We start from the raw sequence: 25,918 nt of genomic DNA on the forward strand, positions 1-25,918 counted from the left end.
GTTCACTGTCATGATAAAGGTTACACTTGACCTGAATAAGATTAGTACTACCACTTGCAGAGAGCACATGCACAGTGGAGGTGTGCTGTATGCACTCTGGTAAGGGGCCATAGCAATGCACATGTGCACAAGCCTGCAATGTGTGCGGGAAGGGTTGTCCACTCAGTTAGTGTTCATATTCAGGAATGAGGTATTTACCGCTGTCTTCAAGGCAAGCAAATGTAAAATGCCTGTAATGTCGTTAAGAGCAATGGTAAATGCCATATGCACACTTTAACTGCTTACATTCCTTAAAGTAACATGGCACAGGCTTTCTGTGTAGTGCAGTTACTGTTGTACTTTTCTACTATCGATCCCAGAGGGAGAATTTGGGACAGGATGAGCTGTCACCAAGGAGATTCCTTAGTGAGGACTGAGGAAAGAGCTGTGTGTCAGTGTAAACATAAGACATTTACTTCTTCTTTCTAATATCAAAGGAATGTCTACAAAGAGTTCCAGCCCTCATCTTGATGGGTCACAGAAGGATTTTTTGATGACAGTTTTGATAACTAAGAGGCAGAGGTACTCCCAGCACTTTGCTGGGAAACCTTCAGAAGAGGGGCAGGAATCGCCTGTAAGGACTGAAGAGTTGAGTACTGCAGAGAGTAAAGACATGATCTGAAGGGCAGTGTTCTGAGGACTGATGGGTGGTTCACAGAAGATTAGAGGTACAGATGAATGTGACATGATCAAAGAGTGAACTGGATCATCCAGGTACACACAGGGAGCTGTAGAGATGACTTTTTGAGAGGCACACACTGTAGTTAGTGAAAGACCTAGCCCTGTAGAATGAGAAGCAGTGTTTATTGACCAGGATGTTGCCCTCCCTCTAATTTGAGTGTTGATCTTACATGTCATCCTCAATCTTATTCTTCAAATGCAGCAGACCTACTGCACACAAATATACTGCACTTCGTAAAACGGAGGTGTCAGCGGAGGGATTACAACCCATTGTTGTTTTGAGTTGTCTCTCTCCAGAAATACCCAGCAATGGAAAGGAGAACGTGAATGATGTATAATATTACTGGGGGGATTCACATTGCAGGGAAAGACGTATCTGCAAGGGCCCAGGTAGAAAAACTTTGAGGTACCAGTTCACTGGGTGGGAAGTGAGCCTGAAAATGTTTATACTTGCTGGCTACCATTCTAACTGGTGGATTTCAGCCTGGACAGAAGTTGGGCTCTCGGGTGAACCCATTCAGAAGAAAATATTTAGGAATAAGAAAAGAACGGAAGGTCAAGAAAAGGCCAGGAGAGTGCACTGAAAGCACATAAACACCCAAAAACTTTGTGGGTTTTCACAAACCACTTTCTGCACTCTCACCACTCAGTAAATCCCTTTCCGGGGGGGGAGAAGGGAACACGAACAAATTGGTATTATAGAAAAATGGGCTTCTCTGTGGGGAAAACTAAAAGCTCCATGGAGAAAAAACGTTATTCAAGCGCATGTACTTTTGTGAACATATGCATGTATATTGACGCATGACAAAATAGAATCCGGAAAAAGCATCCAGAATTACGCCTGGAAATGAAATCTGTCACAGGTCTCCTAATGTAATCTAGAAACATTTAGTGAATTCTTGAAATTAATAATCCTAGAGCAAATAGTAGCTATAAACTTCTGGTTTCTGATTTGCTCATTCCTTCCAAAATGCTGTCCACTATATTTCTTTTCAGCAATTCTCAGTGTGTTTGAATGGTGAGTGTTTTTTGCTCTTCTGACATACATCACTTCTCTGCCTCTCAGTGCCCTGTTGCCAGGTCTCAGTACCACCAAACAACCCCATCTCTGCGTCCCTTCATGTGGCTGTGCCCCTTAAAACAGTACATGCTTGCAACATTCAGTGAGACATGATAGGAGAGAGCCTTTATTGGCAGACTGGGAGCCAGATTTACTAAAGAGTCATGCAACACAGCACAGCAACTAAAGTTGTGTCACATGAAAGAGAGCAGAGCAGCACCATAGCTACTACGATGTGGCGCTGTTCTGCACGGTCCTTGTCCTAGCCCGCCACTGGCAGCCATGCGCCAACACAGACACCTTTGAGCCATAGTGCAAGGTAGTCTGCATTCTGTAAAGCATGGGTTTAGTACTGGACGGGATCCCTTGCAGTACGATATCGAAGCTTTGAGACTTTTCCCTCTTTGAATGTGTTTTCTACAATGCAGCACACATGCAAAATTGGAAAAACGAGGAGAAATGAAAAAAAATTTCCTCGTTGCTCCTGGCTCGAGAAGGTGAAGGATCTTGGCACAAATCCCAGTCTACAATTCCTTATGGATAGGGATTTGTGCCAAAACGCATGGACGGTTGCATTTGAACTCCCAAGTATCACCCATGGAACACCCCCTTGATGCAAATTAACATGACACAGCATTTGGGATCTCTCCAATGCAAATCCCACCTTAACACTTTACATCCGGTTTGCTTTACAAACGTTACTCAAACCCGATCAAAACCTTGTTTAACTGTGGCTGGGCCTCTTCCCTACAATGATTCACTCTGCATGATCCTCTGCTAGCCAAGCCTCAGAGGAGAGGGCACTTTAATAAATTAGTACCTCAAACTAATTGAATATATGCTGCTGAAGCCCAGCTTCCTTGGCAGCAAGCATTCCTCCTTCGTTTCTGACTTCTGTGAGCTTTCTCACTAGCCGGGATTTTTCTAAAATTTGCAATACCTATACAAAATGTACAAAAATCCACAGAAAATTGCAAAATCTCACAAAGAGACCTGTGATTCCGCAGCAAAATCTGCTCTGCAGTTCTGGGCTGTCGCCAGGACGGTCAGAAGAGGTTGCATGGCCTGGGGCCAAAGCTTAATGCTGGGGCCATTAAGCCCCTCGGACACGCCTTCCTAAGTATTAAAAAACCAACCTGTCCCAGGGAAACAGAAACATGGCACCTGGCATGACATAGCTACATGGTGGCATGCCTACGTAATCCAATACTAATGAAGACAGCAGGATTGATTCCAATGAAATATCTGTAAAAATAATGTTTATGAAGGAGCGTGAGGACACCAACAACTCCTTGTCCAGCTCACGAGTGGTGTAACCTTTGACCCACAGCACCCGCGGTGCAGGGGGGGGGCGAGCTCCAGGGGACCCCCTCAGCACAGTACACTGGATGGGTCTGGGAGGTGTTAGGTGGTGGGCCGGGGAGGGGGGCCTCCATGTACTTTGCAGGGGGATCCCTCAAGTTTCTGTAAGCCCCTGCAGCTGTTCATGGAACCTCACAGCAGCTTCGGTTTTCCCATCTCTTCTCTTGCATGCACATCCCGTGCCAAGGACAACATAAAGAAAAGACTACCCATTGCATTAATATTTATTTAACCTAGTATCTCCTTGTATATACTTTTTAAAGAGAGGGTCCCCCTTCATAGAAAAAAAGACCAAATGTCTCAGACGGGTGCTAAAGAAACAAGAAGGTTACAATATTTCATTTGTATTGATTTTTAGCTGACATGCCCACATATTGAGCCTGGTAGGTACTAGTGCATTCAGATCAGCACTGGGACAAGAACGCTGGGTTTGAGACCTGTTGTGACATCATTCACTGGATCGAGCCTTCATGTTCCAGGAAGGATGCTGCCACGGGCGACCAATCCAACATGATGATAGGCTGAGAGCTCAGACCAGCGCCAGGATGGATTCTGGACTCCATACATCATGATCTGTAGCCATAAGCATTTGAGATGGCCAGTTAAGTTGTTACCCAGCCAGAATATACAGCCTGCGGTGGATTGAAAGCATAAAAATATCATACACAAACCTCTTCACTATCAGGTGAATGAATAGCCAGTAAGGCATTAAAAACATATGTCAATCAATCACTGGTGGCACAGAATAGGTCGCACACCTGATTTATCTGCTGTCTTGGGTAAATCGGTGTGAGCATCTGTCTGATGGATGTTCAGTCAAGGGGGTCGTGGCAGTTCACAATCACAGCTGCCACAGGTGTCACCTATAGACTGGCCTCTGGCTGCAGCATACAGTTCAGCTGGAATTAAAATGGCTTTACCACAAAGGTAATGTAATTTTAGGCTTTAGGGTTGGATAGTGGTAAAGGGAGGTAAGGGTAATGTTAGGTTTCAGAGGTGGGCAGAGATATAGGGAGGTAAGGGTCATTTTAGGGTTTGATGATGGGCAGTGGTAAAAGGAGGTAAGGGTGATTTTAGGGTTTAGGGTTTAGCAGTGGTAAAGAGAGGTAAGGGTAAATTTAGGGTTTGCGATGGGTAGTGGTTAAGACAGGTATAAATAATTTTACGTATTAGGGGTGGGTAGTGGGAAAGGGAGGTTAGGAGTAAATTAAAAACCAGAGAGAAAAACTTGAATTTAAAATTAACCTAAAATTAAATTTCTTTGGTGTTTGCTTTAAACGTTAGTGCTTTATCAGTGAATTTCAAAGTTTTTAATATAAAAGTTACAATCTTAGTACCTTCCTCACACATAACTCCACTTTAATATTTGTATTTTTCAGTGAATGTCTGTTTTTTTAACACAAAGTAACATTGCATTTGGATATGTTTGCAACCAACAGCTCTCCGCCAATGAGCGAAGGCAAAGTGTGGTGAGGGGGCCGGGTTGGTCACAGGTGTTCTCCTACGGCTAGGCCTTGCCCAGGCCCTGCACCTATCCCATCAGCTTGCACACTCAATATCTGTGGGCAGCAGGACGGGAGGGGGTTGGCAGCAGGGCCGGCACCCAATCCATCGGCATGCAAAGCCTTCGGCCATTCCCCCTCCGCACATGGCTTTCAGCCATCTCGCAAAAGACCGCCACCACTCTATTTTTTTTCCTCCCACGAGAGTCCCTCAGGAGCACACAGTGAGCTGTTCTGGCAGAATCGAGAAAAGACCATTTTTTTTTTTTTTTTTGGTGCCGGAGGCATAAGGGCCAAGAGTTCATTCTACCCATACCCTGCCCTCAATATCTTATTCTTTTTATATTTTTAGGAGACAGGGACCGAGTCCCCATGTCCTGTAATGGTAGCCACAACAATTTCTTTCATGTTATGGCTAGCCAATCAGATCGCTCGCACCCACAGAACTACGAGATGACAGAGAACAACCTGGAGTAGAGTGAGAAACAAATGCACGAGCAACACAGCTGGAAAAGCTGGAAAAAATATGCACACTCATGAAGTGCTTAACCAAAAAGAAACAAAAGTGCTTGAAAAGCAAGTAGTGGAAGAATAAAAAGCAGCCAATCAAGAGAGATTGTAACAAGGCAGGGCTCCATGGGAGGGCGAATATGAGATTGACAAGCTGGGATAAGAAGCAGGCAAATGAGAGTGATAGGAAAGCCAATCAATGGTAAGCAGTAGGTGGGCACCAAGCCCCTTTTCGTTCTTAGTAAGCCCACAATATATTTAGCAGAAGACAGCACGTGGGCTGTCTAGCAGACTGGAACTAAAAATGACTTATTTATCACTGGATTTTTAACATTTTCTTCAAACCGTCAACAGCTACCATAAAAAAATATTTTAAGAGTACAAATATATACAGTTGGGTACCATGATGTAGACGAAGTCTCACAGTACATCTGCAGCAGATGTGAGTTAAATATTCACACACTTTACATTATCCCTAAAAATGAATCAAGGAACAATCCTGACCGCTGTTGAAATACAAACAGCCTTCATTTATCTTTATCATACTTCAACTTTTACAAGAAGACATCTCCTCTGTTGCAAAACACGACCACAACCCCGAAGTCAGATTAGATTTTCTGATTACTGCCAAATACATAGATGCAGTTGTTTTTGCTTATATCAAGCTATATCATGTTTTCTTTCCATGAATTTTGTCAAAGCACCATGGCTGAACCTGCTTTGCACTTTCTTTTAATCCCCGCAGTCAAACAATGAAAGCCATGGTGGCTAGTTAAATACTATTTTGCTACTGGAGCGCCCCAAATTTTACTTACAAACTAAGACTTGGGGTTGAAGTCTAGCCTTGTATTTTGGCATCACCTAGTGTTCATGCCCTATGCTGCTTTGCCTGGCCTAATGGAAACAACACCCTGCTGGAACCACAAAGGGAAATCAACAGCAGTTGAAAATCATATGTATATATGTATATTTATTTAAAGAGTTCTTCCATATTCAGTCATCACTTCCAGTACAAAACCAATGCTAGACATGACACAGACACCTTTCCTTTGCACTATACAGCCTCATTGTGCGCCACAGCAATGGAGAGAGTAGAACATTGCTATATCTAAGCGTAGATGGCACTGTGCTGCCCTCACCCTCACATACAAAGCAGAAACTTTTGGATACTGCACTACACTGCATTGTGTGAACTTTTAGTATATCTACCCTACCCCCATGTTGTGTCAAGCGCTGAGAGACAAACCTGAGTCTCCAGGTTTAAAAGTCAGTGGCTCTAGCCACTAGCCCACATTTCCTCCCTTAACTCATATGAATTAAACTACAAAGGTCTATCTAATTTTTAAGACATATTTGTTGAACCATGTTATAAATCGTCATTAAGCTATCTGGATAACCTCAAAACCACCCACCCCACCGAACGGCCGTGACATCTATCCCCATTGAACGCCCATTTCAGTATGTGTAGAATACTGTCTGACACCTAGTGATACAAAAATGCAGACTGGCCATCCTAGATAAAAATACAAGCACGACACCACTGTTGCAGTTCTGAAATGCCAATTAATGTTCATAAAATACACTGTGGGTTTGTTGGCCTACTGCATCATTAATGTAGGGACAAAGGTCCAATTGAATCTCAGCTTTTGCTAACTCCACCTATAACTAATTATATGTTAGTTCTTGAAGGACACTGTGAGTTCCCAAGAAAGAGTAGACCCTCTTTTGTCAGACGAAAAAAATGCTATTTCCACCTACGGTTCAAATTGCTTAAAATGTTTTTAAATGTGCATGTTTTACCCTTGATGGATGAGAGCTTCATCTTCATGGTCCCTTGGATGGCTGCTAGCATGCAACACCACATAGGAGCCAAATCACCCAAATGTCAAGGGTAGCTGAAGTGGCATTGTGCACCCTTTGACCCAAATGATATCACCGTGATGCCCTTGAACATTCACCCCCTCTAAGCCCCCTTTCTGCTGATAAGGGGCTATGGGGAAATGCAAAAAGTAGAAACCACACAAAGTAAACAGGGGTCTGGCTTTGTGTTGCTGAATATAATTGGTGAAAGAGATTTTGAGATCAAGTTGAGTGTCATTTCTTTATTGGTGGATCCAGGTGTTACTATTGTAGAGTATAACAAAAAATCCATACAGAGAATGAAGATGGTAGAGAGAATGGACCCCCGTAGTGCTCTCCTGGAGGCAGAGTTTCTGGCATCTTTTGGTTCCAATCCTAATAAGTTGATGGCAGCTGTTGAGCGGTGCTTGCCATGTGTGCTGGAGATGGGAGATGTCAGACACGTCTTTGGGTTTGTTTCTGAGTTTAGAATAAGGGTTGCCAAGAAGAAGAGGAAGAGGAGTGGTACCCATCTCGAGGATGAGTAAATCAGCTAGCAGAGTGATGTCTGCCTAGAACCTAGGAGTCATGGGGGCTATCCCTGCAAGGAGTATTGTCAGAAGGGGATGCTTACCTGGTCTGCTTAGAGGGAGGTAAAGTAAGGAATGATGCATAAGCAACATTATGCGATACCATCAACAGGTTGCAAATTATTAAGATATTTTCTTATGTAGAAATGCCATTTCTTGAAGATCTTCTGAAGTAAATGTGTCATTACTTCTAAAATATCCTTCATCTACCACTCCAAGAAAAGGTCATACTTTATTCACCACTGACTTATTGGAGCTAGACAAACAACTGTCACATTTGGAAAAAGCATCTTCCTCCTGGACACGCTGAATATCTGGCTGAACAAAAACAATTCAATATCCCAAAGCAATAGCCGAGGAAATGCACCACATCAGCTTTGTACATCCAGTTGGGAAATCTACACACTCTAGAGAGCACCGCCTAGAACTCTTCCTCTCCCTAACACTCAACCTCTACATCTCCAGGTACGAAACTTTCTCTTGAACCAACCGGTTCCAATTATTATTGATTTTTTCTATTTTTTCTGGGAAACTGCTTAGATCACTCCCTAAAGCTACCAGGAAGAGGCAATCCTTGCCTCTGACCAGACAGAACTGCAAAATAGGTCCTCCCATCGTTTTACATATGATCATGCTGTTCCGTTCCCAGCAAAAGGTTACCTGACAACCTAGAACTCTTTTAAATTGAGTTCTGGGTAATGCTCTAGATGGGAGTGCACCATTTTAACACCCCAATGAGGAAGTCTTCAAATAAACAACCAACAACTGTTTCATTAATGACCTGGTCCTACTGACATGACTGGGGAGTTAGAAGGTATAGGCTGAAGTTAAAACACACTTTCTGACAGATTCTCAAGCTGTACGAGCATGACCTGATCAGGGACAAAAGGAAAAAAAAAACAAGCTTAAATTTGGGGACACCATGCAAGGGACCACTTTAGGATGTGCACATAGCTGATGCACATTTCTCTGTAACCCATTCCTTTCCCAAAAACTGCATCTGCTGCGGTCAAATATCAGTGCTTAATTTGTCTGGTGTTTGCCAGTGCTCTGTACCAGCATTTATTTGTAAAACCAGTACGTTATGCTCTACCATGTGATTGTGCTATCCGTCTCTTTTTAACAGCTTTGTGTTTTATAAACTTAAAAAATCATAATGAACTAGAATTTTCAAGTTCTAATCCATTCTTACAGCTCAGGGTGGCCTGGAATAGTCAAAAATGTCACACTTGTATCAGTGTGATGGTTTGCAGGTAGCCCTGTGTTAGAAATTGGGATTCTGGTTGGAAAAGGTATGCACCCTTTCTAACCTGGAACCACAGTCCTAGTCAGGGTAAGTAAGATACACATCATAAATTAACCTGTGCTAACCCTCTTTTAGCTTGGCACACATCAGGCAGGCTAAACTTAAGAGGCAATGCGTAAAGTGTTTCTGCATCACTTCAAACAGTAAATCAGTGAAAACACCAACAAAAAGACACCACACCTGGTTAGAAGAATAGAGTTTAATTTTATCAGTAAAACAAGATCAAACGGCAAAAATCGAATAAGTAGAAGTCGAGATATGAATTTTTAAAGATTAAAATGCAATATGGTGCTTATATGCATAAAGCGCAAACCAGGGATATCTGGTTGTGCTAGATCAGGGTAGCTATAAATGTTCAGGCCGACCACGGTGAAGTGTGGGTCAGATACAGACCCAGGTAAGTCCCACTGAAGTTTTCCTTCTCAAAAGTTGAGCCAAGAGTCCCGTTTGCAGAGAAGAAATTTGCATAGTGCAAGGAGAACGTAGCTGGCAGTGGCCCATGGGTGCAAAGAGTTGGCTGGGCATTGCGGACTCGCAGACTAGAGCCTCATGGTCATGAACAGTGTTACTCACTGTGCGCAGAGATGATCTTGCGCAGCTCCCAATGATATTTGTGCAAGCGGTGCGGTTCTGGTGTGAGCAGGCCCGTTTGTGATCACAAAGAGCCCAGAAGCTTGATTTCAGGAGCCAAGAACCACTTTCAAGGGCCCAGGACTGGAGACGTGCCTCTTGGGGGTCAGGAGCTGGTTGAAGACAGGTCCAGGAGCTGTAGCACGTGAGTTGGAAGTCTATTGTGTCTCTGAGACCAGAAAACAGGAGGCAAGCCAGCAAGCCCCTAGAGTCACTTTGGCTCTGGGATGTAGGGTTTCACGTCCAGGCCTTCTTACTTCCAGGCAAGAGGGCAGCAGGCAGCGAGTCAGCACAGCACAACAAAGCAGGAGTCCAGCAGAGTATCAGCTCATCAGAGTGGCAGTTCCTGTAGCAGCACAGCAGTCCTTATCCTGGCAGAGTAGCCATACGTCCAGGAGTATACTGAGTTGGTGGTTTCAGAGGTCCAGTACTGTACCCACTTGTGCCTTTGAAGTGGGAGTGACTTCAAAGAAAGGTCGTTGAAGTGCACAGTTGTCCTCCGTTCTTGTGATGACTCCAGACAAACTAGAGGGGGGTATGCGGCCCTTGATGTGTGGTAGAACACTGCACTTTCAGGTGTGTCAGCACCTCCCTCCCATCATGCCCAGTATGGCCCATCAGGATGTTGATGGCCTATCAGTCACACCTAAGCTCCCTTTGTGTGTGGCTGTCTAGAGGGGATGCACAAGCGCAGATGTTACCCCACCCCAGACGGATACTGGAGACAGGCAGTAAGCACCAAATGGCTAATGTAAGAAAATGTCAGCTTTCTAAAAGTGGCATTTTCAGAACTGCAGTTTTAAAATCTGACTTCATCATAAGTTGTGATTTGATTTTAAATTGTGAGTCCAGAAACACAAAACTTGACAAACTTATCTCTTATCTCTGAAATAAGTTAATCCCAATTAAGTCCTAGAGGAGGGATAGGCCTTGCAGTAGTGAAAAATTAATTTTTGAGTTTTTCACTACCAGTGCATGTACAACTTTAAAATACATGTCCTGGTTTTTACATACATTGCACCCTATTGGTTATATACGGCCTATCTTAGGGGTGACTTATTTGTATGAAAAGTTAAGGAATGGGGAAGGAATAGGCCAAGCAAGAGGTTTAACTTGCCAGGCCAATATGGCAGTTTAAACTGCACAGACAGGCTCTGCAATGGCAGACCTGAGGCATGGTTAAGGGGCTACTTAAGTGGGTGGCACAATCTTTGCTGCAGGCCCACCCGTAGCATTTAATTTCAGACCTTATGCACATGTAGGGCACTTTACTGGGGAGCTATATGTAAGTTAAATATGCCATTGGGTATAAGCCAATGTTACCATGTTTCCGGGGAGAGAGCACAAACACTTTAGCACTAGTTAGCAGTGGTAAAGGGCACAGAGCCAGCAAAAACGAGGTCAGAAAATGGAGGGAGGAAGGTAAAAAATTGGGGGGAAAACCAACTTTTGGCTGTCAGGTCTAACACCCTGGAACTAGCATTCGTCAGTCGTAGCAGGGGCAGTGGGTGGGGTTAGCCCCAGTGGCCTCTTAACTACTTACTTTTCTACAGATTAACTACTGTCAAATAGTATTTCTGGAAGGTCCAAATACCAATGCAGAAGAGCCTCAGATGGCCCTCAGCACTGCTCCTTTCTGCAGGTTCATGTCCACCCAGCAGGAAATCACCAGTATTCTGTCCACATTGAAACTAACATTGACACTCACTTATATTTGCAATGCAAATAAATCATCCTGGTAATACCAATTAATGGCCCTCTTACATAGAACTTTTAACCCAAGCAGTCTGCAGTCCAGAGTTCAACATTTACTCTCTACTTAAGAAACCATAGAGATAGCCCAGCCAGGTGTAAATGTATATTGCTCACTATAGTCCCCAAGAGCATCAACATGATTGTCTGCAGAGAAGATTCATCTCACAATCCTACCACCTCATCAGGATCTCCAGGTTGGCTAACACCGACGCACAGGGACATAGTCCACATCTCTCACGATGAGGGATTAATTACTGTCATCTTTGGAAGGAGATTACAAAATCACAATACTGCTAGTGGACCTGTGAATACCACTACTTTGCTAAGACACTGATGGACCTAAAGCTACAAGAGATTTGCACATAGGCAGCAAGATGGGTCCTGCCTGGAGCAAGTGCAAGAATGGATGAATCATCACCATCATCATCATCATCATATCTTTTTATTTCGGCTAAAAGCCATAAAAGCTAGCATAAAAATACAGAAATAAAAAGATTGTAAATATAAAATGAACCTAAAATCTATTTACAAATTCAAATACATACATTAAATCTTGGCTTAGAAATTTATCAGCAAAATAAATAACCTCTTCCAGAGTTAGCTTCAATAGATGGATCAAGCAGGATAATAGTTAATCAATAGATATAACAATAGAAGCCATTTTAGAGAGCAAAGGGTTAATTACCACGACCTGGTATCCTCTGTCACCTAGGTAGAAAGCTCTTTCATTCTCAAATTCCAAGCCCATAGAAAATACCAGGAGACTGCAAACACAATCTTTTCTCTTGTGTCACTTATTAGAATCCTAAGCGTCTCCTGGTAATTTTGAAAGCCAAGTAATCTGCACAAGAGAAAAATCCACTTTTTTCCAGGGCCCAATGTATTTAGGGCAGGAAAAAAAAGTGTGATGTAGTCTCATTATTCAATAGGCAGAATATACAAATACTGCCCTCTCAACCACTGTTTTTTCATTTTGCTGTAACAGAGTTCAATGGCAGAATACCCAGTCTAACTTTTATATATAGGTATGTGGCCTGGGTAAATTCTATCCAAATATTGCTCATACTTAGGAGAGCACTTGTGGTTTAAAAATGTCCCAGTTATACTGCCCACTGTCTGATCTCTCCAAATCTGAGATAATACAGCTTCCCAATATATTTGATTTCTACGTTGTGCTGTATCCTTAGTTATTTTACAAGGAAAAGCCCATATCTTTGCCATTATAATCAAGTGGCACGGATTTTTTAAATGTTTAAGCCATGGGAAGGAAAGATTTTTGCCTGTCTTAAGTAGCTCTGATAGGGCATTCCCATATGAACTCAAATAGTCAGATGCCCATAAACATACCCAGTAAAGTAATGGCTGTCACACAGTGAATTTGCCTTAGGGCAAGATCAAATCTAAGGGGTATGAGCGGAGTACTTGTAGGTGAACATAACAGCGACCTAATAAGCTTATTTTCAATCATGGTTAGCCTCTGACAGTTATAATACCCTCATAGCTCAGAACCATATGGTGCCACTGTTACTGCTGCCCCCTTATGCACCCCAAGGGCAGGGGAAAGTGCCCCCCATGGAAGTCTTATACTTTCTCCCAATTGAAACTGTCCGTTGGTGGAGGATGGTGGTACTTTCCTCAATTTTTGAAGCACATGTCAAATTGTGCACTAGCCTTACCCCTAGGAAGTCAGATTGTCTAACCTCTGATCAATGGGAGTTCCCCCTATGGCCATTTTTCCGTGAAATGTTTTGTGTGGGTTTAGCACCATGAAGTTATATTTAGTGGGGTTTATTTCTAAACCCCTGCTCCCACAGAAAGCTGTGAATATATTTAATTCTATTTGGAGGCCCATCGGAGTTCTCAAAATGAGAAGAGTATCATCAACAAACATTAAAATAGGGACGGGACTCCAGCTAGCTTAGGGGCATCATTTTTCTGCTGGGTTAATGTGTCCACTACACCATTAAAATAAAGACTGAACACGGTAGGTGCCATAACACACTCTTGCCTGACACTTCGCCTTATAGGGATAATTGTAGTGAGACACCCTCCCCCCAGAATCCACCTCACCCTTGCATAGGTGTCCTTATGCAGGAATCTTAATATCCCTTGTAGATCATAGTCTAGTGTAAGATTGCAAAACCCTCCATAGCTGCTCCCTCAGGACCAAGTCAAATGCTTCCCTTAAATCAATGAAGGCGACTTAAACATAGTCCTGTTTAAGGGTTAAATATTTCCAGCACAATATTTTAAACCTGAATACTTGGTCAATGGTACCAACCCTTTTCTTAAATCCTGCCTGTCAGTGTACAAGGATTTGATGTTTGATAATCCAAGAGTGCAAGCTTGCCAGAGCCTGTCTGCAACAGACCTCTTTACCAACATCAATTAGATAAATCAAAACTGCTTGCATTCATCAAAAACCAAGGTCTTGCTTCTTGAAATAATTAACCCGATTTCATCCCACCAGTTTATCCATCTTGAAGCCCGGACCACTGTACTAGAGCTCATTTAAGTGTGCACCACCCAACAAGTGCAAAAATGAGCTCTGCTAAAATGTGACACCACCGGGCGGTAGAGATGTTGGTCCACATGCGATATTAAAACTGCTCTACAAAAATGCAATGTACTTAATCGGAAGATGTTTTTCAAAATCGCACCTGCACAAGCAATGGACTGCGCAAATATTGTGAAAAATTGTACCAGTACCTGTGCAGTCTAGGTAATCCGGCCTTCAGTCCCGTAAAGAGACGTGCACAGTAGGTCTAAATGCCCAACCATTCGTAATTGTTTGTCTCCCTATGTCTCCTTTATGTCCATTTTTGCAACTCGTTCTCTCCTGTCGATTTAAATTCTATCCTTTGCATCTAAAACTCCTATGACATATGCTTCTGTGAATGTGGCCTGACCCCTGACCCTCACACGCTCCCCCTTGACCTCTAACCCTCCCCTTGGCTGATGCATTGGAACTGATCACGTGAACCAAAGTCCACAATTTCAGCTGCCTGTGCTGATTTATTCTTGCACAATGCGAAAAGCAGTAAACAAAAACGAGGGCCCGTATTTATACTTTTTGACGCTAAACTGCGTTAACGCAGTTTAGCGTAAAAAAATTTTGCTCCGGCTAACGCCATTCTGAAGCACCATGCGGGCGCCGTATTTATTGAATGGCGTTAGCCGGCGCAAGCAGACCGGCGCTGCCTGGTGTGCGTGGAAAAAAACCACGTACACCAGGCAGCGCCGGCGTAGGGAAAAATGGCGTTAGGGCGTCTTAAAAATGGCGCAAGTCAGGTTGACGCTAAAAAATCGTCTTAACCCGATTTGCGCCATTTTAAACGACGCCCAGACGCCATTTACATGACTCCTGTCTTAGTAAAGACAGGAGTCATGCCCCCTTGCCCAATGGCCATGCCCAGGGGACTTCTGTCCCCTGGGCATGGTCATTGGGCATTGTGGCATGTAGGGGGGCACAAATCAGGCCCCCCTATGCCAAAAAAAATATATAAAAAAAAAAAAATTATACTTACCTGAACTTACCTGAATGTCCCTGGGATGGGTCCCTCCATCCTTGGGTGTCCTCCTGTGGTGGGCAAGGGTGGCAGGGGGGGTCCCTGGGGGCATGGGAGGGCAGCTGTGGGCTCATTTTGAGCCCACAGGTCCCTTAACGCCTGCCCTGACCCAGGTGTTAAAAAGTGGCGCAAATGCGGGGTTTTCGGCCCCGCCAACTCCCGGGCGTGATTTTTGCCCGGGAGTATAAATACGACGCATTTGCGTCGCAGTCATTTTTTTAGACGGGAACGCCTTCCTTGCATCTCATTAACGCAAGGAAGGCGTTCGCGCAAAAAAATGACGCTATTTGCCCATACTTTGGCGCTAGACACGTCTAACGCCAAAGTATAAATATGGCGTTAGTTTTGCGCCGAATTTGCGTCGAAAAAAACGACGCTAATTCGGCGCAAACGGAGTATAAATATGCCCCGAGATGTGCAAACAGCAAGACATGCTGTAGCAACTAGCGGTCCTGACAGACTTGGACATCAGCCCGGCGATGCCTACACCAGTTATCCCTCCATAGGCACGCGATGCTCCGCAAGCGCCCACCTAGGCGTTCACCTTTGGGAAGATGTCTCATAATTACATTATCAACCAGTCCACAAGGTGCTGCCCACCCAGAAGCAAAGATGGTTATATTGTGGGACAAAGTACCCTCAGTGTGAGGATATTCCAAGTGTACAGGACCACCGCTGTAGGACAAGCTCCTTTGTTAAATCATGGAACTGTGACTTCGTGTCTCTATATAACCTCCAAAAGGCGTACTTTATTGTGTATAATACACAAACAAATTTTCACCTTTCCCTGAGCCATTTTTTTACTATTTTTTGTGTTATTTGCCAGCATTTTGTGTGGGTGCTCCTATGGCACAAAGCACGGAAAGCGACATAAAGCATTGCAGAAATTAATTTATAATTAGAATCTCTAATGTGATAATAAATATGCCACAACGAAGTCTAAAAAGTGTTTTAAATATATACTTTAAACAATTTACTAGAAGTGACTTTCACAACAAACTATAGTCTAAAATATATGGTATATATTGAATTCTGCACCTAATGGCATCCAACAGAGCAATAAATAAACACACTGCCACAATTGTCTCATTATCGGCTAAAGCCTGTGAATAGCCTGGATAATATTTCAAAATACGGAGAACCGGAAATCTAATTATACTTCAAATTATTTAAAGGGATGCATTTGTACTCACTGACCTGCCCTCTGCAATGTCTGCAGACGCTGGCAGCATGTATTGAGATGAAACAACTCAACTGTAATAGATTATTACAGAACAGTAGCATCACTTTCCTTAGAGGTGACTACCAATTAGTCAATCGGGATTGATAAAGCGCCGCAAAACACCTGTGAGGGTCTCAAGGCGCTATGAGGTCACTACGAGACTGTAATAAGAAAGTTAGACTTAGGTTTTGATGGAGTTATTGCAGGCTTCCATGTATTATGGTTCAGGGTGCGTGCACAATTGTCTAGCTCTGTCGTTCCCAAGCTGCATCCTCCTGTTTATCCTTTGACAGATGCACGCTGTCCCTAGAAGACCTGGTGCAATGCGGAGCTGCTTCCCTTGCACAAGTGACATCAAGCATCAGAGGTGTGAAAAAGTGCGCGTGCACTGGTGCAAGCCGCTGCGCGTACCTCGACAGCCAGTGGCGGTTCCTAGTCCCGCAGAAGAGTTCCCACACCTCGGCTGATCGCTGCCAGCCCCACTCGACCAGCCGGCGACGGAGGCCCCATCTGTCGCTCCGCCGGGGCCCGAGTCCAAATCTGCAAATGCACAGAAAAATGTGGAAAATGAGCAGAAAATCTCCTCGATTCTGGAGTAGGTGGAGAGACGTGAGAGCGAGAAGACTGGAGCTTAACTGCTGCCTCGCCCACCCTCAGCCCCCACCCGTTTTCTTACTAAACTCAAACCAGATTTGTTTTTGCGAAAGATGCGTGATATTTCCTCCGCACAGGGACTCTCCTGAACGCATCGGGCGTGGCAGCTCCGTGGCTGGACTGCGGCCTCCACGGCGGCCTCTGGGTGTGGGACAGTCCTCCCCCCGGCAGCTGCTCGCCTGTAACTTGCATTACAGGGTCCCTGATGTAAAGTGCACATTTTTGGCAATCTAGCAGCCATGGAGGGCAGTGATGCGCAACAAGGAAAACGTCAGTTTCCATTTTACTAATTTCCTAGGAAACCGCTTAATTCATTGCTCTATTTTGAAGAAAGTCGGGGGCTAGGATACCCTTTGGCTGGCACACAGAGGGTGGGCAAGACTCATTCTTAGTCCCTTTAACTGTAAACTTGTATTTAAAAAAAAAAGGCCAGATCCCAACCCAACCCCACCTAGTCAGGGTGGGACTGGCAGTAGCGGACATTGGGCGTTTCCCCGGGAGGCTGGAAGGGTGGGGGCTACTTTTGCAGTGTTGGGGGTCCGGTTTTGTTACTTGGGGCCGTTTTTGCAGCAGTACTGCCATATCAATCCCCAGTAACAAAATCAGCAGTGTTTTTCAATTGCACCCTTCTCCGGGAGGCTGGAAGGGTGGGGCTGGTATTGCAGTGTTGGGGAACGGTATTGTTACTGGGGGACGGTTTTTCAGCAGTACTGGAATATCAATCCCCAGTAACAAAATCAGCAGTGTTTTTCAATTGCACCCTTCTCCGGGAGGCTGGAAGGGTGGGGCTGGTATTGCAGTGTTGGGGGACGGTATTGTTACTGGGGGACGGTTTTTCTGCAGTACTGGAATATCAATCCCCAGTAACAAAAGCAGCACTGCTTCACGCATGCACCCCCCACCCCTCCCAGGACCCAGGGCTTGTCCAACAAAATTGCCAGGGCTGCTTTGGATTTCCAGTCCAGCCCTGCATCTACTCTTGATTCCACCTCATGCCGTTTTCTTCCAGGGGTGACTGGTGTTCATGGACAAAAGGGGTGTTGCCCTACCACCCTCAGGGAAGAGGCAAGAACAGGGAAATAAACACAGAGCAGCTGAAAATAAATCACTGCTGGGAGACAGTGTGCTGAATCTCCTGGGTGAACTCTAGTGAACTTTGCAGATGCCCTACTGCACAAGTGCCAGCCGGGCGAGGTTTTCTAGGGACTGTAAGCAGAGACATCATGGGAGAGGGAGTGCTGAATTAGAAAGCAAGTGATCCAGTTGCTTTTGGAGTGCATAAACAGTGGCCCTAGAAGGAATTGGCAAAGCTCCATTCACACATGTTCAGTACCGCATTTACTTTCACTTTGAAAAATGTAATGGAGCTGAGGACAGAGTGTTCTTTATTTTCACTCTGTAGAGGCCCAACAGAAGGAAGAAACCAGCTGTGGACAACAATTGCACCAGTGGAGGAAGGGGTAAGCGTGCAGTTAAGCTTCTAAATTGTGGGCATCATACCCGCCTCATCGTCTCAAACCCCTCCCTGTTTAGCAGCTACAGGGGGTGTTCGTAATGGACCTCTTTTGTCTGCAGCTCCGCAGAAAAAGGCTCATAATGAACTTGGGAGGGTGAGTGAGTGATTGAAAGGACGGCTGGGTGGATGGATGAAATGATGGATGGATAGATGGATGGATGAATGAGGAAAAGGATGGATGTAGGTGGCAAAGCTCCATTCATTTCAATGGCTGGGAGTGGGACTGGCCGATGAGGACAAGGAGGGAGTGGGTGGCAACAATTTGTTGGTCATCACAGAGGGGCAGGCTGTAGGAAGGGTGCAGGGGACTGTTCTCGTGGCAGGAACGTGTTATATACTGCATTTGGTTTCACTTTGAAAAAACATTATGGAGATGAGCATGAGCCCAAGAGAGGGAAGTAACAAGCTGCAGACAACAATTGCACTAGTGGATTAAGAGGTAAGTGTGTAATTAAGCTTCTGCATCAGGGGCATTGTCACTCCACACCCCTCCCCCCAATCCCATACCACTCCCTGCTTAAGCAGCTAGGGCGGGGCTCTTGATGGGCCTCTTCGGTCTGCAGATCTGTAGGCAAAGGCTCATAATTAACTTGTGAGGATGAGTGAGTGAAATGAAGGATGGGTGGCTGGGTGGATGGATGGATAAATGGATGAAATGGTGGATGAATAGATGCATGGATGAATGAGTGGAAGGAAGGATGAGAGAATGGAAGAGTGAAAGGCAGGAGAGTGTATGAGTGATGAGAGAAAGGATGGATGGATGGTAGAATGAGTGAAAGGATGGATGAATAGAAAGGTAAATGGATGGATGGGTAGATGGATGGATGGATGAGTGGATGGATGGAGTGGAAGTATGGATTGATGAGCAAAAGGATGGATGGGTGAAAGGAGGTATGTAAAGATGGATGAATAAAACAATGGATGGGTGAGTGAAAAGTAGGGTAGATGGATGTCTGGATGAAAGGATGGATAGACAAGGGAAAGAGTGAATTGATGGATGAATGAATAGATGGTAGTGAGTGAAAGAAATGATGGTTGAGTGAAAGGGTAAATGTATGTATGTATGTATGGATGGGATGAAGGGTGGATGGATGGGTGTAAGGATAGATGGCTGAGTGAAAGGGTGGATAGATAGCTGAACCGAAGGGAGGATGATGGATGGATGGAGTGAAAGGGTAGATCGATATGCAAAAAGATGGATGGATGAGTGAATGGATGGATGAATGGATGGATGAAAGGGGGTGGATAAGTGAAAGGATGAATGATTGAGTCGATGGATTGGTTTGATAGATAGGTGTCCCTGGACCAGTGGCGGCTCTCCTTTATGGACTCTACAGTTAGAAGAAACCCTCCTTGTTTTGTGGTCCATTTTTAAAGTATCAAGAGTGAATAATAGTGTATAATTATTCACTCTTGATATAATAAAAATAACATGCAGACCCGCTATGGGTTCAGCAACAAACTGAGGCAGCTAGTGACATTGTTTGATTGCTGACACAGGCGCATGAAGCTGTCTGCGCCAGCCATCAGAGATACCGATCAGAGCTGGTGAAATCCCAGCACTGTGCGCATGTCTGTGTGGCTATGTGTGAGTTAAAGTGAGAGGGACAGTGAAGGAATGAGTCAGAAAGAGTGAGAATGAGTGACAGTAAGGACCAGTATGTGTGAGAATGAATGTGAGCAAGAGAGGGATAATGACGGTGAATGTAACTGAGTGTTACTGTATGTGAGACTGAGTAATTTAGATTGAGTAAGAATGAGTGAGACTGAGTGAGACGGAGTGGACCAGAGTAGAATGAGTGAGTGTGTGAATTAGTTAGACCAAGTGAGACTGAGTGAGTCAGAGTGAAACAGTAAACTTAGTGCAAGAAAGTGTGAAAGAACCCTTCAAGAAAAAGCTCTCTGGAATTCAAGCCAAGGATTACGCTTCACCCCTTTTAAAGGTCACCAGCTGCCACTGACCGCAGCTGATATATGACAAACATTATTGAGCAACATTCAGGAAGTATCTCACTCTAAAGAAACCCTTGCAGCACATCTTTCAACCAAAGAAATGTAACATTTGCAAAACAAGCTTCAGTCATTATCACTGCTTATTAATTACATTTTATCTACCATAATATTGACCTTGTTTTCACTAAAGAATGCTCGCAAAACATAAAAGGGCAAGACTTTATATCAGAGAGCAGGACTTTGACAAATGGATATAGAGTTGTTGCCGCAAACAGAATATTGAAGGTGGGTGCCCTGCAGAATGCCCTAAAGGACAGATTAGATGACACTGAATGCAGTAACAGGAATAACAATGCCATATTATTGGAATCCCAGAGGGAGAAGAGGGTCTTGACAAACTTTCATCATAGACATACAGTAAGTCATCCACAACATTCTACAGTTAGAGGCACAATATCCAAGTTCATAAGAGGCAGTTGGTGTAGCAGGTAACTAACTTTAGTTAGATTATTAGTATAGTTCTTAAAATATGCACCAGTTCTGATGATTCCCAGTGCTGTTTAAACCTAAAGTTATGATGATGTTACGGCTTACTGATTTAAAAAATGTTTCATGCAGTCCCAGAGAGACTGTAAGTAATCTCAGTCACTGACATTGATTTGTGCTCCACTCACATGTTAATCAGGTCAAGGCAGATTAACAAAGCAGCATCATCAATGCAATATATTGGTCCGGCATGCAATGGAGAATCATTCTCGTAGGGACTGTGCATGAAGGCTCAGCTCATCTGCAGAGCAATCAATCCAGAACAGAGACAACATTAACCCCCGTTTCGAGTCTGGAGGTGATCCCAACAAGAGTGGGAATGGTAGTCACTGTCTGAACTGGGATTACAAGTAATGCAGGAAACACCGCACTCCTGGATTTTTATCACCAACATTTTTCTAGAAAGACCTGGCAAACTGTGTGCAGAGAGCAATGTCTTGAATGTGGGAATAACATTCTGAAATCACTGTGTAATCAATGATTCCCTAGGTTATGCCCCATTGCATAGAGGAAATCTCCAAATACTGTAGTACTCCCGCACCTGGAAATTACTGCAGTATGAAGTTTTCAGAGCATGCTATTACCACTCTGGACATCTGGCGACTCGCTTAATGAAGTCCATAGAAGGCAGACTGTAGCATTTGCTCTGCACAGAGGAAAGAAGAAATTTGAGAATGGGTAACTACTCCATTTTTAGACCACAAGAAAGGTATCAGTAATACAAAATGCACAATCCACATCCAATATTCCTGGCTGTGAGAACAAAGGGCCCAATTTTTCCAGGCAGTAATTGTGCCTGTAAAATTTTGCATGAGAGTTTGGCTGCAACAGCAGCCAAGCCGCTTCCGTGTTTTTTTTCTGTCAGGGGAAGAATACAATGCTTTCCCTGCCATACCTTACCTATTCCACCCTTCCCCTCTTCCCACCAGCAGACAGAAGCATACATTTTCCACCTGCACAGAGCAGGTGGCAAATGCATGCTTTAACCCCCATGGAATTGGGAATTCCATGAGGTTTTCTGACTGGTTAATCTGGTCCCACGTGGTAGTTACCCATTCTATGGGGCTTTACTTGTAATTGCCTGGTACTGGCATGGATTTACCACTTGGTAATGGTAAATCTGCATTCAAAGATCCTGCCCCGCCAGTACGTGCTACTCAGAATCAGTCCTTAGAGAAGTCTTTCCTTCCTCTCTTAAAATGTTCGCAGTTGTGTAGCTTTACCTCGTTGAAACAACGACTGAACATGTAAAATCTACATTGTATCTAAATCTGAGCCTATCCCTTGGCACGTGAGATGTGGCCCAGCACAGCAGTTTCATGGTCCTTGAGCTCAGATTAGAGACAGTATCTACATTCAGAAGAGCAGTTCTGCTTGGGGTGCTCTCTCACCTCTCAGCTCTGATGTTCTACACCAGTGGTTTTCAAACTTGTTAATGCCGATCCCCCCCAGTGGGGAAACAAAATTATAGGGCCCTCCTCAGAATTTTTCATAACTATTCTATTAAGTTGGCAGTGTTTAAATAAGTCTAGACTTATTTCAACATTGCAGTTAAGTTCTGTTACCTTTTAACAAATGCAAAAACACGTTTCTGCTTAAAACAAAGGACTTTTATCTGCATAATACTTCTTTTGCCCAGAGCCTGCCGCCTCCCCTGGGATCACTTGAGCCCCCCCAGTTTGAGGACCTCTGTTCTACACAAAAGAATGCAGCTCCTCCTATCCCACCATTGGCAGAGCCTCTGTTGCATCCTTTTCGGGCATCATTCACCTTATGCCACAGACTGTGCTGTGTTTGCAGTGAAGCAGATAGACTTCAGTAAGAAAATGGAACAGTGCACCATCTGCTCGGAGCCTTTCCTGGGACACGTCACGTTTAAAGGCGGGGGGAGAAAGCGAAGACTGAAAGAATACACATCTCTTGGAACCTGACACAAAACAGGAAACCCGGCCTGACTGATCAGCAGCTGAGAGCTATGGAGGGTAACCTGGATGCTGGGCAGAGATGGCGCTCCCTTTTCACCTCAAATGGTTTCTACAGTAGAGATCTGGATGCTGGGGGCGGTTGTGGACTGAAGGATGTTGTGGAAAGAATTATACTAAGCTTATTGGCCAGTTTTCCGTAAAGCGCTCCAAACTGCACTCCTGAAGTTTCTCAGCACTCGGGGCTGGTGCAAGATTGTGGTGGGTTAGTGAATATCAACAGAGAACAGTGAAAGGCGTTCTCGTCACACATGACCTTTATCGTGTAGAACTACTGAGGAGTCAACTAAATTTCAGTGCAAAAAAAGGAGGGACAAACTCTTCCCAAGTTAAATAATGTTTGGGGCAAGGGCCTTTGGAGTTTTATGCCCATTTTAGATATTACTTTAAAAAGTGGGCAATAAAACACACACATGGTATTTGTACATATGTTTCGACATGTCACCTGATGTGCACTCACAGTTGCCTTGAGATGACAACCTCTTTAAAATTCTCACAGTGTGAGGGAAGTGGCAGGGAGTGGGAGATTTATAGGAGGAACTTCTATCAGTCACTTACCAATAAATAAATAAATACAACACACCAACTTCTGAGGCTCCCGCCTATGTTCTGGGAATGTTCTTAGAACGGTAATTGACATCTTCTTTTCAAGCACGAGCAACACACTTACTCGGTGTGGGGGTTTCCATCCCAACTAATGTCCCTCCATGTAATATCAGCTCTTTACCCGGAGACCGTGTGAAGGGAGCAGATGTCGTGTGACACATGGTGGCACCTCTTGAGTTGGAGAACCTGAGTTGCCATCAGATTAAACCTGGAGACAAGTATGAGTTAAAGCACCAGCAATAACAGCCTGCAGTCTACTCTGAATCGGCGCTGGTGCTAATACAGATGCAAATACAGATTTTTCCCATTTTGACGCAACTACCATGGTCTACGTGATGACATAAGTGTCTCCCACACACTCCCGGTCTTCAGCCTCCATCAATAACACGTTGGCCTTCTTTGCGCTGAGGCAGACGTTGATGATAGATAAATAAATACACGTTATTTCTGAAAGAGGTGTTAACAGTTCCTAATTTGCAAAAATAATAATGAGTGAAGGGGCCCAAAGTTTTTCTTGAAAGTTGGCGGCGACACTGATATAAATTGGGGTTTCTGCAGACCAAGGCTACCTAGTTTTGATACCACCTCATGCCTCTTTGTTCCGCATTCATACATTTCCATTCTCTTTATGTCATACTTGCAGGTTTTTTCATCCCTGATTTCTCAGTTTGTCACTGCTTTGTTATCTTTCTCTTCCTCCTTTTCTGTCTTTCTCTCTGTTTGTTGCTCTGGAAAAAAATCTGATGCTGAAAAATAAGTCAATCTTGACCCGAGAGATGACCCCGCAACCCTCTAATATACTTTCACATTGTTCTCAGTCATCCCGCAATATTCATAATTCACTAGCGTACTTTTCCGCAGACTGATAAAACACTCAATATTGACTTATATGAGTAGCTGGAAATAACGTTAAAGTAGCCGGGGTGTAAAATGGCTCTTAACAATTCAAAACCAAAAGCCTATACCATAGCATGAAGGCGCTGAATTTGCCAACAGCCAGACCTAGTAACAGGCACTTGTGAGGGCAAGTTTGGAAGAAGCTGGGGCCAGGACTGTAAACCCATCCTGCAATGCCACATGGGCGAGAGGGATTGCTGGCAGCAAACAAATAGATCCACACTTTCCATCCACAACTAGACATTTTCAAGATCCATCCAAAAGATTTTTCTGGTCATGATTAGACAATTTGTGACAAATTGTGGGTGAATGAAAAAAGAGCCCTGGCAACATTTTTATCTGTTGGATACAGTCATCTTCTGCGATCCAGTGCTGACCCTTAGAATGCTTCAAGTCATTGATAGATTACAGTCACACTGGAAAAAATAGTCCCAAATTTCCCAAGTTTCAGTCAGGTCGCTTGTTCCCAGCACACCAGGCCCACACCATTCTGCATCTTGTGATTTCCAAGTAGAAAGGAAATGAAGAATTTCCACATCCAGTCACAATGCTCGACAGGTCTGGCCACCAAAAAAGAACACATGAGCGATGAAAAGGACAATCTGTTTTCAAAGAGAGAGCCAGCCGGATAGTGCAGCGAACACATCTTCCTCATGGAAGACTGTTTATTTACACAAAGACAGACAGAACTCAATAACAAGCTTCTGAAAGATATGACAATAAGTACGGATCGAGACATAAATATTATTAGAAAGTTGGCCTAGAAATGCGATTTAAAAAACATCTGGCGGGCCGGAGACACAAAGCAAAGCTACATCTTGGGAGGTAAACTTGGGAGCTGATTAACTGCAAGTGGCATTGAATTGAGTTAAAAAGTTAGTTATTAGATCAATCATGGGCTTGACTCTCTTCAATGCTTGCATGAATGATGTTAAAGCCTTATTTCCATGTCTAGTGAAAAATCATGGTTAATCATGGTCCACCATAGATGACCATGACATGTCTGCACTTATGATGGGGCAGGAGCTCTTGAAGGCCTTTGCGATCAGGGCTAGTGTGTCTACAAAATTAATGACAATGATATTACTTAGAAGATACAAATAGATAAACATAGATTATGACTATACCGGATGATAAATAAATACATGTTATTTCTGAAAGAGATGTTAACAGTTCCTAGTTTGCAAAAACAGATCTTGTAATGTATAGATTGGTTTCTCAGTCATTCAACGAAGATATAATTATTAAACTAATCTTGTCATTTTAAGCTTTTCACACTGATAGTCGAGATAAGGTACCGATAACCATCCATCAAGCCTTCCCTGCAGTGTGAGCCAAAATTCCTTTTCCTTTTTTTGACCCTATATTGAAACATGGAGTATTACCCCAACGATGAAAGGATCATTAACAATGCCCATATATAAGAAGAGAACTAGAGACCAACCTCATAACCATCATCCTATAGCTTTATTTGATGCAGCTGGACAACTCTTTACGAAAGTCCTACTGGTGGTCCTCACTGATAGGGTGAATGAAAAATTGTTAATTAAACAGTCATGATTAAGATTAGGAAAATCCAATACAGACATCTTAGTTGTAAATATACTCAAGGACAAGTACGATACTCAGAAGAAAATGAACTTGTATGTTGCTTTTATGGATTCATCATCTGCAGTGCTTGATTTGTTAACATTTAAAA

The 25,918-nt window shown here is 43.8% G+C and overlaps 1 protein-coding gene across 2 annotated transcripts in view; it reads right to left on the reverse strand.

Moving 5' to 3' along the window:
* Window positions 1–25,918, reverse strand: part of NHSL2 (NHS like 2) — a 773,603-nt gene that overhangs the window by 488,168 nt on the left and 259,517 nt on the right. For both annotated transcript variants that reach the window (XM_069211845.1, XM_069211844.1), the window contains exon 2: window positions 16,477–16,605. In XM_069211845.1, the coding sequence (XP_069067946.1) occupies window positions 16,477–16,605 (129 nt within the window). The remainder of the gene's footprint in view (window positions 1–16,476; window positions 16,606–25,918) is intronic.

This window comes from Pleurodeles waltl, chromosome 10 (assembly GCF_031143425.1).
Source record: "Pleurodeles waltl isolate 20211129_DDA chromosome 10, aPleWal1.hap1.20221129, whole genome shotgun sequence".
Lineage (NCBI taxonomy): Eukaryota > Metazoa > Chordata > Amphibia > Caudata > Salamandridae > Pleurodeles > Pleurodeles waltl.